General features: G+C 36.5%; 2 protein-coding genes across 2 annotated transcripts in view; both read right to left on the bottom strand.

Annotated features, from left to right (window-relative positions):
• LOC149119440 (zinc finger protein 717-like) overlaps positions 1–15853 on the bottom strand; it is a 117413-nt gene that overhangs the window by 71735 nt on the left and 29825 nt on the right. The gene's annotated exons all lie outside the window — the stretch shown is intronic.
• On the bottom strand, positions 1154–2198 carry LOC149119441 (acyl-protein thioesterase 1-like). The gene is given in 3 exon segments (XM_089324984.1): positions 1154–1391; positions 1485–1752; positions 1755–2198. Coding segments are annotated over 3 exon segments (588 nt in total). The 5' UTR covers positions 1837–2198.

Here is a 15853-nt window from a genome sequence, read left to right as displayed (position 1 = left end):
AATATTATACAGAAAGTTTTAAGTAATAGTTGCTTTCTCTTAAAGTGCAAATAGATTTTCAATACCATATATCTATGATTCAGAATGTCAAATTACAGCATTACTGACACACATTCTATGGCAGGAAAGCAGTATTTGGTCTGCGATGAAGGACAATCAGGCAAGAACATTTTTTTCTTGATACCCAGGGAAAAGTCTGTTCCCCAAAATAAAAGGGCCATTACTTGAAGAGAAGAATATTACTCTTTACTGACACTTAAAAGCATTATCCCCACTATTTGGAATAATGTAATACCTTCTCCCTCTTATGCATTACAATCATTACACATGAGAGCATATATAAAAACACCAAAGAGTGCATGGTGACTAAGCAACTTTGGAACAAATTTATAGACTAAGTCACACCATGCAAAAATCTCATTTCTTAACTGTTCATTCATACCTACATAAATTTTTCTTAAGCATACTGTTAAATTTCAAATAATATAATAAAAAATCTGACTGAAATGCTTAATTATTTTTCTAAATTCCAGTTAAGAAAAAAAAGCTAGCTGCTTCACCTATATTAATAACAGGTATTTTGGATCATATTTTACAAATACACGTATAGAAACTGATATATCACAAGTTTCCTATGAGGAGACATTATTTAGTCAGTGTCATAGGTGTTTAATTGTGAAACATTTTAACACTGCAAACAGAAGTTTCAAGGCTGAGTACAGGAAAAGGATTATACTGTATAACAATGATACTGGTGTACTTCTTTTTTTAAAAACTTTTATTTAATGAATATAAATTTCCAAAGTACAGCTTATGGATTACAATGGCTTCCCCCCCATAACATCCCTCCTACCCGCAACCCTCCCCTTTCCCACTCCCTCTCCCCTTCCATTCACATCAAGATTCATTTTCGATTCTCTTTATGTACAGAAGATCAGTTTAGCATACATTAAGTAAAGATTTCAACAGTTTGCTCCCACACAGAAACATAAAGTGAAAAATACTGTTTGAGTACAGTAGAAAGAATGGGTCATCAAAGAAGGAGGTACCTTTCTCTGAAGGGAGGAGAGAACTTCCACTTTGACCATGGCCTTGTCTAAAAATTATCAGATTCAGTGATACTGGTGTACTTCTACACAGTCCTCTTAATGACTCAATCAATTGGAGGTAGGATTTTACCAATGAATTCCTTGACATCCATCTTTTCCTGCTGACAGGAACTGTGACTCATGCCTTCATAGGCCTTAAAGGTTACACTGGCCAGATTTAGCAATGTGTTTAGTTTTTCCACAGTAAGAGAACCAAACATGAGTGGAACTAAAGAGTTGCAATCTCCATGGCACTGGAGAATAGAAACATCTCTATTAGCACCACTGATAGGACCCTGTGAATGAAGCCTGAAGTGGAAGCCAGCAACTGAGTGCAGTGACACCACCAGTTTCTGCTATATGGTAAGAGCAGTATATAAAGCTCCTCCCTGAGGAAATCCTCCCAAAATAATTCTGTTAGAAGCAATGCTACTCGTCACCTCTTGATCTATCAAAGCCTTTACATTTTCTGTTGCTTGTTTAATTCTAGATTCATCCTCCGGTGAGTCTGGTGAAAGTCCAATATTATCAAACCAAAAAGGCATAGCCATGTTTATATTTAATGCAACAGGCACAATGGGTACACGCAGGCTGATATATCTGGCATGTGAACTTGTGCTACCTGCAAAGGCTTCTGCCCATCCATGTCAAGGATCTTCCAATCATGAAGGAAAATTACCACAGTGGCATCCTTCCTGGTGCAAGGCACTATGGCTGACAGTGGAGCAGGCATGGTATTACCACACATACACAGACTAAGCCAACAGCATGTCAGAGGTGGAAGGGATGAAGAGTGTCTGGCCTCAGCCCAAGGGTCTGCCAGCAGTGAGTCACCAGAGCCCTACTTGGAGTATGCTCAGTTGTGTGGGTGCCAAGCCAGAGAAAATAGACTTTAATACAGAAACTGTCAAGGCCAATGCTGTGGCAAAGAGGGTAAGGCCACTGCCAGCAGTGCTGGCATCCCATATGGGTGCTGGTTCATGTCCCAGCTGCTCCATTTCTGATCCAGCTCTCTGCTATGGCCTGGGAAAGCAGTAGAAGTCCTTGGAGCCCAAGTCCTTGTAGACCTGCACCCAAATGGGAGACCAAGAAGAAGCTCCTGACTCCTGGCTTTGGATTGGTGCAGTTCTGGCCATTGCAGCCAATGGAGAGTGAACCAGCATATGGAAGACCTCTCTGCCTCTCCTTTCTCAGTGTAACTCTGACTTTAAAATAAATGAATAAATCTTAAGAAAAAGAAGGACCAGTGCTGTGGTGCAGCGGGTTAATGCCCTAGCCTAAAGTGCCAGCATATGGGTGCTGGTTTGAGGCCCGGCTGTTCCACTTCCAATCCAGCTCTCTGCTGTCCTGGGAAAGCAGTAGAATATGGCCCAAGTCATTGGGACCCTGCACCCACATGGGAGGCCGGGAAGAGGCTCCTGGCTCCTTGCTCCTGGCTTCAGATTGGTGCAGCTGTGGCTGTTGCAGCCAATCTCCCTGCCCTGTGTAATTCTGACTTTCAACTAAATAAATAAATCCTTTTTCAAAAAGAAACCATCAAAAAAGACAAAATAAGGTCATTATGTAAAAATGCCAAAAATCAATGAAATGAAGAAATAGTGCTTTGAAAAATAAATAAAATTCATACCTCCTTGGTTGGAGCAGGCCAAAATTACCAAAATCAAAGATGAAAAAGCCGCTGCCTAAAGTGCTGGCATCCCATAGGGTTGCTGGTTTGAGACCCGGATGCTCCACTTATGATCCAGCTCTTTGCTGTGGCCTGGGAAAGCATTAGAAGGTAGCCCAAATCCTTGGGCCGCTCCACCTGCATGAGAGACATAAAAATCTCCTGGCTCCTGGCTTCAGATCAGAACAACTCCAGCCATTGCAGCCAATTGGGGAGTGAACCAGAGGAAGACAACTCTCTTTATCTCTGCCTCTCCTTCTTTCTTGGTGTAATTCTGACTTTCAAATAAATAAAAAAAAAAACTTTAAAAAAAGAAAAAAGAAATGTTACAACAACCACAAAAATAAAGAATCATCAGGAATTACTGCAAACAGCTATATGCCAACAGATTGGGAAATCTACAAGAAATGCATAGATTTCTAGAAGCTTACAATCTATCAAACTTGAGTCATGAAGACACAGAAAAGTTAAATAGGACAGTAAGCAGGATGGAGACTGAATTAGTAACAAAGACCCTCTCAACAAAGAAAAGTCCAGGACCAGATGGCTACACTCGAATTCCACAAGACTTTTAAAGAATAACTAATTCTAATTCTAATTCTGAAATTTTCAAAATTGAAAGGGAGGGAATCCTCCCAATTTCCTACTATGAAGCCAAGATCACCTTAAGTCAAAAACAAGAAAAAGATACAGCAAAAAAAACTATAAACCACTATCCCTGATGAACACAGATGCAAAAATCTTCTATAAAATATTAGCTAATCGAATCCAACAACACATCAGAATGGTGATAAATCTCACTTGCCCTGGACCAAGTGAGATTTATGTTTCAACATATGCAAATAAATAAATGGGATACATCACATTAAGCTGAAGAATAAAACCATGGTTATTTCAATACATGCAAATGAAGCATTTGATAAAATATAACATTTTATCATTATAAAAATCTTAAGCACATTGGATATAGAGGAACATTCATTCCTCAACACAATCAAGGAACTATATGACAAACCTACAGCCAGCAATGCACCGAATGAGGAAAAGTTGAAAGCATTTGCACTGGGATCCAGAACCAGATAAGGATGTCCACTTTCACAAGTGCTATTCAATATAGTCCTGGAAGTTTTAACCAGAGCCATTAGGAAAAAAAAAAAAAGGAGAAAGAAAGAAATCAAAGATATACAATTTGTAAAGGAGGAAATCTGATTATCCCTGTTTGTAGATGTCATGATCTTATATATAAAGGAACCAAAAGAGTCCACTGAAGAATATTGGAACTCATAAGAGAGTTTGGTAAAGTTGAACAGTATAAAAGCAAAACAAAAAATTAGTAGCCTTCTTATACCTAGACAATGCCATAGCTGAGAAACAATTTGTAAGTTCAGTACAACTCATAATAACTACAAAAAATTTAACTACCTTGGAATAAATTATAGTTTTGAAAGATCTCTACAATCAAAATTACAAAACATTAAAAAGGAAATGAAGAAAGCACAAAAATATATTTAAAATTCATCCATGTTTGTGAGTTGGAAGAATTAAGATATTCAAAATGTCCATATTACCCAAAACAATTTACAGACTTCAATGCAATCCCAATCAAAATACCAATAATATTCTCAGATCTAGAAAAAATGATGCTAAAATTCACATGGAAACACAAAACACCTGGAACAGCTTATGCAATCTTAAACAAACAAACAAAAAGGCCAGAGGCATCAGAATACTAGATTGAGACATACTACTGGGCAGTTACAATCAAATAGCTAGGTGCTGGCAAAAAAATTGACATGCAGTCCAATGGAACACAATAGAAACCCCAGAAATTAATCCATGTATCTAAACTAACTTTGACAAAGGAGCTAAAATCAATCCCTGGAGAAAGGACAGTCTCTTCAACAAATGGTGCTGGGAAAATTGGATCTCCACACACAGAAGTATAAGACATTTACCTTACACCTTACACAAAAGTCAACTCAAAGTGGATCAATGATCTACATCTATGACCTGATACCATCAAATTACTAGAGGAAAACAATGTGGAAATTCTGCACATTAACATAGGCAAAGAACTCTTGGAAAAAAAAACGATAAGCACAGGCAATCAAAACTCATAGACAGATGGGATTACATCAAGCTAAGAAGCCTTTGCGATATAAAATAAAAACTTGACACAGTGAAGACACAACCAACAGAATGAAAGAAAATATTTGTGAACTATGAAACTGATAGTTAATTTTCAGAATCTATAAAGAGCTCAAAATCTCAACAACAATAAAACAAGATACAGTTAAGAAATTGGTAAAGGACATGAACAGGCATTTTTTCAAAAAAGGAAATATAACAACAAATGAAAAAAATGCTCAGGATCAGTAGCCATCAGAAAAATTTAACTAAAAACCACATTAGGTTTTTCCTCACCCAGTTACAATGTTAATAATCCAAAAATCAGAAAAATAATAAATGCTGGTGAGGACGCAGGGACGTTACCTTAATACGCCTTTGGTGGTAATGTAAACTAGCACAATTGTTATTGAAGACAATAGGGAGATTACTCAGAAATCTGAAAACAGATCTATCATATGACCCAGTCATGCATCTCCTGGGAATTTACTCAAATGAAATGAAATCATCATATAAATGAACCTTATGTTCATTGCAGATCAATTCACATATAGCTAACACATGGAATCCACCCAGATATCCATCAATTGATGACTCTATGAAGAAAACATGTGGGCCACAGCTGTTCTGCAGCAGGTTAAACTGGCATCTGCAGTGCTGGCATCCCATATGAGCACCCATTCAAGTCCTTGATGCTCCACTTCTGATCCAGCTCCTTCCTAATGCACATGGCCAAATAGTTAAAAATGTCCTGTGTTCTTGGCATCTAGAACCCATGTGGGAGACTTGTAAGAAACTTCTGGCTCCATTCTGGCCCAGCCTTGGCTTCTGTGGCCATTTGAGGAGTGAACCAACAGAAGGAAGATCTCTCTCTCTCTCTCTCTCACCCTTTATAATTCTGCCTTTCAAATAAATAAATAAATCTTCAAAAAGATTTTTAGTACATGTACATGATTGCATACTACTCGGCCTTAAAAATTAATGAAATCCTGCTTTTTGAAAGAAATGGATGCAACTAGAAACATTATGCTTAGTGAAATCAGCCAGTATCCCAAAAACAAATACATGGTTTCTCTAATATATTGTAGTTATTATAAAGCACGAAAGATGTATAGGAATGAAATGGACATCTTACAAGTTGATGTATTTAGCCTTTGTTCATACTTCTGTGGAACTATGGTCTCTCTACCTTATTATTGTTAGTGGTATATTAAATCTGTGAATATACAATGGATTGAAATTGTGCTTTTGCAAAGATTAAATAAAAAAGAACGGAAGGAGGAGCATTGGTTGATGGAGAGAAGGAAGGGAGTGAAGTATGGTTATCTCACTAATTGTACCTCAGAAATATATTAAATCTGTTCTTTTTACATTAATGAAAATCAAAAAGAATTGAAAAAATATTTTGAAATAATGAAGGGAAAATTTTAAAATTATACTGAATACATAGAAAAAGACAGAATAGGAACTCAAATTAGTCTTTCCATCATATTTGTGAAATGTAGAATCCCCTTGTAATCTTCAGTGGTTAGGATTAAAGTCTAATGATTATTTACTATTATGTATGCTTTGTGAGTCCCAGAAAGAAGACTTTAAACTTGTTTAGGCATTTTTGTGTCATCTAGTGACAGAAAATAACAAAGCTAAAGGTCTTTATTCACTCACCCATGTGTCGGTATCTATCCATTAATCACTACCTAAACTTCCAGTAAGTCAAAATGTTTTCAGAGTAGATAAGGAAGAGGTATATACTTCTTTAAATTTCTATTTCTCCACCATTTGTGGAAAACAAATGAGAAATGACTGTTGCTGCACTTAGAGGGATAAGGCATAATTCCAGATCTGTAAGCCTCTAAACCCCATGCTCAAATGCATTATGTACAATAGTTTCTCTCTGGAGAAGAAAAGAAAAGCATTTGTGACCTTCACATGCTACTTAAACTCCCTGGGTCTAGTTTCTTTTTGCAAAACATAAAAAAATTATAGTTTCTGCCTTACAGTGTTATTGGTATACCTGCCAAGTCCAAAATTATTAGCCATTAATTTTATTACCACAATTCAAATTCATGATTTATCCAATTATAGTCATAGTCTCATTCAACAGAATGAGATTGCCAAAGCTCAAGGACCAGGAACTCTGGTGTCAGTGGACAGAACAGGGATGTCTCAGCACCAGAGTAATGAGATGGAATTGGCTTTCCCTTTCCTATTTTGTTCTGTGTGGACCTTCAGTGGTTTGTACAACACTAGCCCACAATAATGATGGTGAATCTTTACGCATACTGATCCAAATGTTAGGCACTTCTGGAAATACCCTCAGATATACTTGGAAATAATGCTTCACCACCTCCCTGAGCATCCTTTACTCAAAAAATTAATCAGAATCACTAAGTGAAGAGCTCTGGTCCCTAGCATTGAAAGTGTTGCCAAATTGTGTTGGTACCTCCCTAAACATGTTAAAGACCATGGAAGAAAGATTAACAGTCACATTGACAATAAAGTTTGGCGTTCTACTCTTACAAGATAGAAAGCAGCCTGCAGAACCATGAACATTTCAGAAGTTACATCTCAGGATTTGGAGGCTTTGGAGGATAAAGTCACACAGTTTTGTCAGGGTCAGATCATCATTGTTTAGTAAGCAATTTGGTGAAGTATTCAAGTTTTCTTTTATCTTTAGAACATATAACCCAATGCCAGATTACTGTTTGATTTAACAGATGTATTAATATTGATATATGGGCATTTAAAAAGTTTATTGCTCTTTTGTTTATGTTCTTATGTTTATACTCTTATGTTTCTTGCATGTCAGGAAAATTCATCTCTTTTGTGATACATAGCAATGCTTTACAAATTGTGATTTACATTCAATTCTAAGTCCCCCTCTCCTTTAGCCTATTTGCTAGGAAAGTCATTTTTCACATCATCAGAAATTAGTTCGGAGTTTTCTAATATTTATAAGGAAAAATAATTTGGGGTTAATAGTAATGGGTAGAAACAGAAATAATAGTGTATTTGAGAAATATTCATGAGGCAGAGCTATTAGGCTTATTTAGGGCTAAGGGGAAAAGAAGTGTCAAAGATGCCTATTAAAGAATCAATACAATTTTGCTAAATATTCATCCACATATATACACATATTAATGTTAAACCAAATGAAAAACAAAATATTTAAATTATTGCATACTCTATAAAATATTTATCTGTTAAGATTTATTTATTTTGGGTTTTCTTTAATTTTCATATATTTTTAAATGTATTTAAGTTATACAAGTTTCATGTAGTTCATATATAAGGTTTAAGGAACATAGTGATACTTCTCACACCACCATCTCTCCCACCCATTGTTCAAACCTTCTTCCTCCTCCCTCTCCTATTGCTACTCTTAGTTTTTACAAAGATCTGCTTTCAATTTACTTAATCACCATAAGGTTAATCCTACACTAATAAAAGAGTTCAACAAATAGTATGGAGAGCAAAAAAAAAAAAAAAACCTAGAAGAGATAAGGGCTGTAAACAATCATCAAATGTTATAATGCCCCTTTCACTCTAATACATTACATTTTAGGTACTCTATTAGTTATGTCAGATCAGGGAAAACTTATGGTATCTCTCTTACTGGGATTGACTTGTTTCACTAAATAATGGTTTTCAGTTGCATCCAGTTTGTTGCAAATGACAGATTTTGATTTTTTAAATAGCTGAATAGTATTCCATAGTGTATATATACAATGATTTCTTTATCCAGTCAATGGTTGATGGACATTTGATTGGGTAATTTGGTTTGAACATTTACAGCCATTGTGAACTGAGCTGCAATGAACATGGGTTACAGATAACTCTTTCTTATACTGACTTCTCTTTTGGGTAAATTCCCAGCAGTAGGATGGCTGAGTCATATCCTAGGTCTATATTCAGGTTTCCAAGGTGTCTCCACACTGTCTACCACAGTGTTTGAACCAGCTTATATTCCCACCAACAGTCGACCAGGGTACCTTTTGCCCCACATCTTCACCAGCATTTGTCATTTGCTGATTTCTGTATGACATCCATTCTAACTGATGTGATGTGAAACCTCATTGTGGTTTTGATTTGCATTCCCCTGATGGCTAGTGATCCTGAACATTTTTCAAGTATATGTTGGCCATTTGAATTTTCTCTCTTGGAAAATGCCTGCTAAAGCCCTTTGCCCATTTCTCAAGTGTATTTTTTGTTGTTGTTGTTGAATCTCTCAAACACTTTATACAGCCTTGGTATTAGCCCTTTGTCAACTGTGTAATTTGAAAATATTTTCTTCAATTCTGTCAGTTGCCTCTTTACATTGCTGATTTTTTTTTTCAATGTAAAGCTTCTCAGCTTGAAGTAATCCCATTGTCAATTTTGGTTTTGATTTCCTCTGCTTCTGGGGATATTTTCCAAAAAAGTCTTTGCCTATATTAAAGGCTTGCAAAGTTTATCCAAGTTTGTTCTATAATAATTTGATAGTATTCGGTCATAGATAGGTCTTTGATCCATTTGAGTGGATTTTTGTGTAAGGTGTAAGTAGGGTTCTAGTTTCATTCTTAAACATGTGGAAATCTAGCTTTACCAGCACCATTTGATGAAGAGACTGTCCTTGCTCCAGGGATTGATTTTAGCTCCTTTGTCAAAAATAAGTTGGTTGTAGATGCATGGATTAATCGAGTTTCTGTGCTGTTCCATTGGTCTACTCATATTTTTTTTGCCAGTTCCAGGTTTTTTGATTATAACTGCCCTGTAGTATGTCTTGAAATCTGACATCATAATGCCTCCAACTTTGGTTTTATGTATAAGATTGCATTAGCTTTTCAGGGTGTCTAATGTTTCCATATGATTTTAGTATCATTTTTTTCTACATTAGAGAAGAATGTCATTGGTATTTTGATTGGGATCTCATTGAATCTGTAATTTGCTTTTGGTAGAATGGACATTCTGATGATATTGATTCTTCCAATCCATGAACATGGAAAATGTTTCAATTTTTTGTGTCTTCTTCTATTTTATTCATTTTTTAAAAAGTTTCATCATATAATCGCTCACATCCTTGGTTAAATTTATTCCAAGGCATTTAAATTATTTTGTGTCTCTTTGAATGGGAGTGAACTTAAGACATCTTTCTCAGCCATGACATTATTTTTCTATACAAAGGCTATTGACTTCTGTGTGTTAATTTTATATACTGCCACTTTAAAAAAAAAGATTTATTTTATTCATTTGAAAGACAGAGTTACAGAGAGAGGTAGAGAGAGAGGTCTTCCATCCACTGGTTCACTCCTCAATTGGCTACAATGGCCGGAGCTGTGCTGATCCAAAGCCAGGAGCCAGGAGATTCTTTCAAGTCTCCCACGTGGGTGCAGGGGCCCAAGGACTTGGGCCATCTTCTACTTCTATTCCAGGTTATAGCAGAGAGATGGATCAGAGGTGGAGCAGCCAGGTCTCAAACTGGCACCCATATGGTATGCCAGCACTTCAGAACAGGGTGTTAACTGACTGAGCCATAGCACTGGACCCTTGATTTTTTTTTCTTGCCTATTGGATGTAGCTAATACTTCCAGGGCTATATTGAATAGCAATGGTGAGAGTGAGCATTCTTGTTTGGTTCTGTATCTTAGGGGGAATGCTTCCAGCTTTTCCCCATTCATTAGAATGCTGGCTGTGGGTTTGTCATAAATTGCCTTGACTATCTTAAGGAATGTTCCTTCTATACACAATTGGCTTAGGGTTTTCATCATGAAATGATGTTGTATTTTATCAAATGCTTTCTCTGCCACTGTTGAGATAATCTTTTTTTTTTGTTCTTCAGTTTGTTAATGTGATTGATCACATTGATTTGTGAATGTTGAACCTTCCTTGCATATCAGCTTTTAGTTCTACTTGGTTCAGGTGAATGATCTTTCTGATGTGTTGTTGGATTTGATTGGCTAGTATGTTTTGAGGATTTTTGTGTCTATGTTCATTAGGGATGTCTGTAGTTCTCCTCTGTTATATCTTTTTCTGATTATGAAATAAGGTGATACTGGCTTCATAAAAGGAGTTTGAGAGGATTACATCCCTTTCAAATGTTTTGAATAGCTTGAGAAGAATTAAACACTGTTCTTTAAACATCTGGTAGAATTCAGCAGTGAAGCCAACTGGTCCTGGACTTTTCTTTGTTGTGAGGGTCTTTATTATGGATTGAATCTCAATGTTGGTTATTATTCTGTTAGATTTTCTATGTCCTCATGACTCAATTTTGGTAAATTGCATGTGTCCAGGAATCTATCCAAGTCTTCTATATTTTCCAATTTGCTGGCATATAACATTTTGTAGTTAATTCCTGATGATTCTTTTTATTTCTGTGGTGTTTGTTGTTACACCCCCTTTTTCACTTCTGATTCCATTGATTTGTGTCTTCTCCTTTGTTTTGGTTAGTTGGGCCAATGGTGTGTGTATCAATTTTGTTTACTTTTTCAAAAAAATGTGTTCTTCATTTCCCATCCACAGAGAAAGTAGAGATGTTCCCAGAGCCAGCTACCTGAGGGTGCTCCTCCTTGGCATACTGAGCATTGGAACCTGTAATATGTTGAGAGGCTGGGGGCACCTCACAATCCTGTATGGGTGCTTAGCCCCCAGCCAGACTCAAAGTCTGTGGGGAACATGGATTTTTCCCTCTGGTAACATCCCTGGCTCACAAGCACATACAAGTACTGCTGCATCCACTCTGTTCTCAAAATGGCTCCTTCCACCAGGTGCCTTGGTTGGGGTAAGGGAGAAAAAAATGCCCTTTGTCTTCACTGTGTTAGATGGTACCCTGCTCCTATTAGGACCCCAGGATGGAATCAAAGACAGTGTGGTCTGCCAGGCTCTCCCTCTGGCAATATCACAAGAGGCATAGGCTGCTGCATGCAGCCTGCTCTCACCTCACTCTCCAAAGCTGGCAGTGTCCTGTTGCTCATGGTTGTGGGACCCTATATTGTGTTTGTACTCATTGCTGTATCTTCTGCACTATCTCATAGTGTCACTCTTACATCTGTAGAATTTCAACTGCACTTTTGTCTCCAACTCTCTCCTGGGAATGCAATCCCTCCATTTTTTTCTGCTATTTTGTCCTTGCCTAAAGCAGTACATCTCTTTTCATTTCAGCTGTCTTGCAATCCTACAAGTTATGAGGATAGTACCTTTGCAATTACCCCACTGTATTGTGCCTACAACTTCCAGCATTTTGTGGGCATTTTAAAGGGTGATATACAAAAGCATTTTCAGTAAGATTAATTTCTTATTGACTATATAAGGATAAAAAAAAGAATAAATGTTTCCATACTTTAGATTTCTAGCCAGTATTTAAGTCCCTCCATCTCCAAAATGGAGACGACTTTTCTCTGAGAAATTGTAAGAGATGCCACACAACTAGGAATTAAATATAATCTACAGCAAGGAGCTACTTTGTGATGAACACTACTCTGCTACTGGCAATGGGAGGAATATGCCAGGTGAAATCCTGAAACAGAAACCAAATCATGAAATTATGTGGGGTGTTTCTTAAGTGATAAATAAGACAATTTCAGAGGCATGAATGATGAAAATGTATATGAATTCCTATATCTGAAATTAGTTGCCATTGTGCCTTTGGTAATCAAATACATGAACTCTGTAGCTAACAGGCAGCTGCTGTTAGATTTTTGCAGTGTTTTGAGAAATACACTCATCTACATTTAAGCTTAAGGAAATTTCAACTAAGAATCCCAGTTGCAGTCCACAGCTGCCCACATTAAGCATGGACAAGCTGCCACAATGACCATCTAGTTCACTTTATTCATTGATGGTTACTTATGCAGCCCTTCCTTATATAGTCTGAGAACTCAGTATGACTGAAATCATAGAACAACAGGAACCTGGCGGATCCCTTTTTCCAGAAGAATTAAAGGAATTATAATTTTTCTGGTTCAGACTGTCTATTATTTGTTAGAGAACATTTAGGTTCTAAACCCATAACCATTGAATTGTATAATTCAATGACACTGAGTTATTTAGACATAGTCAATAAACTTGTTACTATTTCTCTCCTCAAGCATGCCTTCTAATTATTCAGATCTGTCATATTTCCATGAGTTGTTGTTCATCTATTACCTGGAAATCTGATTTTTATAATCACAACTTTCTTTCTGTCTAAATAATGGCATCAATTAGAATAAGTATCTCAGATACATTTTTGTTGAATTCAAGATAGTTTGTCCATCTCAGTTATATTCAGCAACATGAATTTTTACCACCTGTTACACATATATGTTGTGCATATTTCCACTTAACAATTCCTTAACACTAATGTTCATAATCAAGCAAATAGCATTTTTCCTTAAGGTTTGATTTTAACTCTGAGAATTTGAATCAAATTCATATTTTACTTAAAAAGAATTTTGCATATTTTTTCAAAATTCTAATTTGAATGACACACTTAGAATTCTGACTAATCCATGTTCTCTAGCATTTTCTATAAAAAGCAATAGGAAAGGAAATAAAAGAGTTGCAAGCAAACTGGAAGCTAAATGCATATACTCTGGAAAACATAAGAAGAAATACTTGGAATCACTGAAAGTTAACCATCTTGAGTTTCAGTATGAAAATTTATTTATTATGCTTACAAATGTAAACAAAATAAATATGAATCACAATATCTATGAATTACAGATTGATTAAAGGCACGTGATAATTTAGCATGCTCTCTGAATTCCAAACACATAGAGAAACATAGTGATGGTTGGATCCCTTGTACATAGTGTAATTTTTCAATGAATAAAATCACATACAAATTATACCACAAGATGGAAATATATGTATATAGCTAATTGTGAATATTTTGACACTTAAACTCCTGCATTTTTGCTACAATTCATAATGATGCATGAATAACATGATCTAAAGCTATCCAAATAATAATAAATCTAATCATATAACTCTTATTTTTTATAGTTCTAACACCATTTATTGACCGATACTGTGTGAATGATAAAATGTTTCATTAATATAAACCCAGTTACATAAAAAATGACTATGAATAGAAAGCATCTGCAAAGGAAGCTGTCAGTTTAACAATAGATTCTGGTTATGATGTATTATCATACTGTATGCCCATAATTATATTATATTTTCCATGACTCATAATTTATCTATATTTAAATAATAATATTTTTAAAGTACAAGGTAGTAATTTCAACATTTTCTTTGTTTTCTAACTGAGGTTGATGCTTCTCTGGTTTACACCTACATTTCAGAATCTATATATTGTATTAATAATTTATAAATGCATTTCTGGACATAAAATTATGACATGTCTACTTTAATAATAAATGCAAATATTTTATTTTGTTGCTCTTCTTGACAAATGCAAACTGTGAAACAGTACCCTGTGTGGTTAGAATTTTTTCCAATGTCAGCTGTGCATTGGGAGAGCACTAACACTTGGCAGCCATGAGATAGTTCACTGATTCAGCTGGGCAGATGGAAGTCATTCAGGACAGACCCTAAGTACATACTGTTTATGTTTTATATTTCTCAACAACTAGACATGCTTTTATAACTTATTAACATACTCAGAAATCTATACTGTATGAAACCCCTTTATTTGTGTTTTTATTTCATGATCACTTTGAAGCCCTTATAGGATCCAAAAGTTACAACTAATGTGCTTGCTTCCCTTCAGAAATATCTACATGTAAAGGAGCTCAAATATTCATAAAATGAAATTATCTCCATAAAATGATCTTGCCATCTCAAGAACATTATATATCACTAGACAGGCCTATTTTTAATAAGATGGGATACTCGAGTCCTACTTCTCTGAAGGTGTCTTTCACTCTACAAATCAGGCTGTTCCCACTCAGAGGTGGAAACACCACTGTTGAGGTTTTGAAGGTTAAAGAGCTGGAGGCATAGGTGGCTGGGAGGCTCCCAGAACTGTAACCAGGCTGCTGTCGCTTCTCTCTTCTCTCCCATCACCTCTTATCTTGAAAATAACTTTTTTACTCCAAAGAAGTGGCGAGGGCAGTAGCCATCAGTGCTTCACTCCCTCTTAGCTCTCTCACCTGGGAGGGATCCCAGGGGAAGTCTCAGCCACCTGGATGCAACCCCATGCATCCCTTTTACACCTGCGCCACCCCCATGATATGCGAGATCGCCACCACCAAGTTCATCATCTCCATGTTCCTCCACACCAAGAGGCTCATGATCAAGTGATAGCTGCAGACCTTCAGTCAGAGCCTGCAGGAGACATGGGCAGAGCATTACACACTCCACTGGCTCCCAGAGAAGCTGTGCAAGGGATCACGTTACATCATATTCCTGTGAGCATCAACCAGAAACTGGACCCTCTGATTGCACTGAGCAGTCAAGAGCTATTCAGGCTGCTCCCTGAACACTAACTTGCACTCTGGGCTGATGCCTATGAAGTGTCCTACAGAGTAGGACAGGATGGCTCCACCAGCGTGCTATAGGAAGTCTCACCAGCAGGAGGAAGCACTCAGAACAGCACCAAGGTACAAATGGTAGACAGAAGAATCTGCTCAAAGGAGGGTTCTCTTAAGTAGAAAAAAAACCTTCTAAAAATTATAAGATAATGCCTATCAGGCTAAGATATAGGCTATGGAAAGATGTCTTATAATGGATGGACAAATTTGATTTTTGCTTTGGGTGAGCTTTCTTGAGGATACATTATGGAACTTAAAACATGTCACAGCTTTGAAGATCTTGCACAAAATAGAATGGTAAAATAATTTTAAGTGTCAAAAGCCATGGTTTGTACAGTCCATTTCAATGACTTAGTAGCCTTTGAGACCAAGTAAATGATCATTTTATTTCCTAGGGAGTGAAGTCCTATGTTTCAGTTTCTCCAAGGCATTAAACCTAAAGTTTTATATCAGTCACTTTAATGAAAATCAATATTTCAATGAATCTTTCTCTGCAGTATATCTTGCAGATAAGTTTT

This window comes from Oryctolagus cuniculus, chromosome Y (genome assembly GCF_051225735.1).
Source record: "Oryctolagus cuniculus isolate XC-2025 breed Fujian yellow rabbit chromosome Y, ASM5122573v1, whole genome shotgun sequence".
NCBI lineage: Eukaryota > Metazoa > Chordata > Mammalia > Lagomorpha > Leporidae > Oryctolagus > Oryctolagus cuniculus.
Note: the sequence above shows the minus strand (reverse complement) of the source record. Positions and strands in the feature narration are given on the sequence as shown.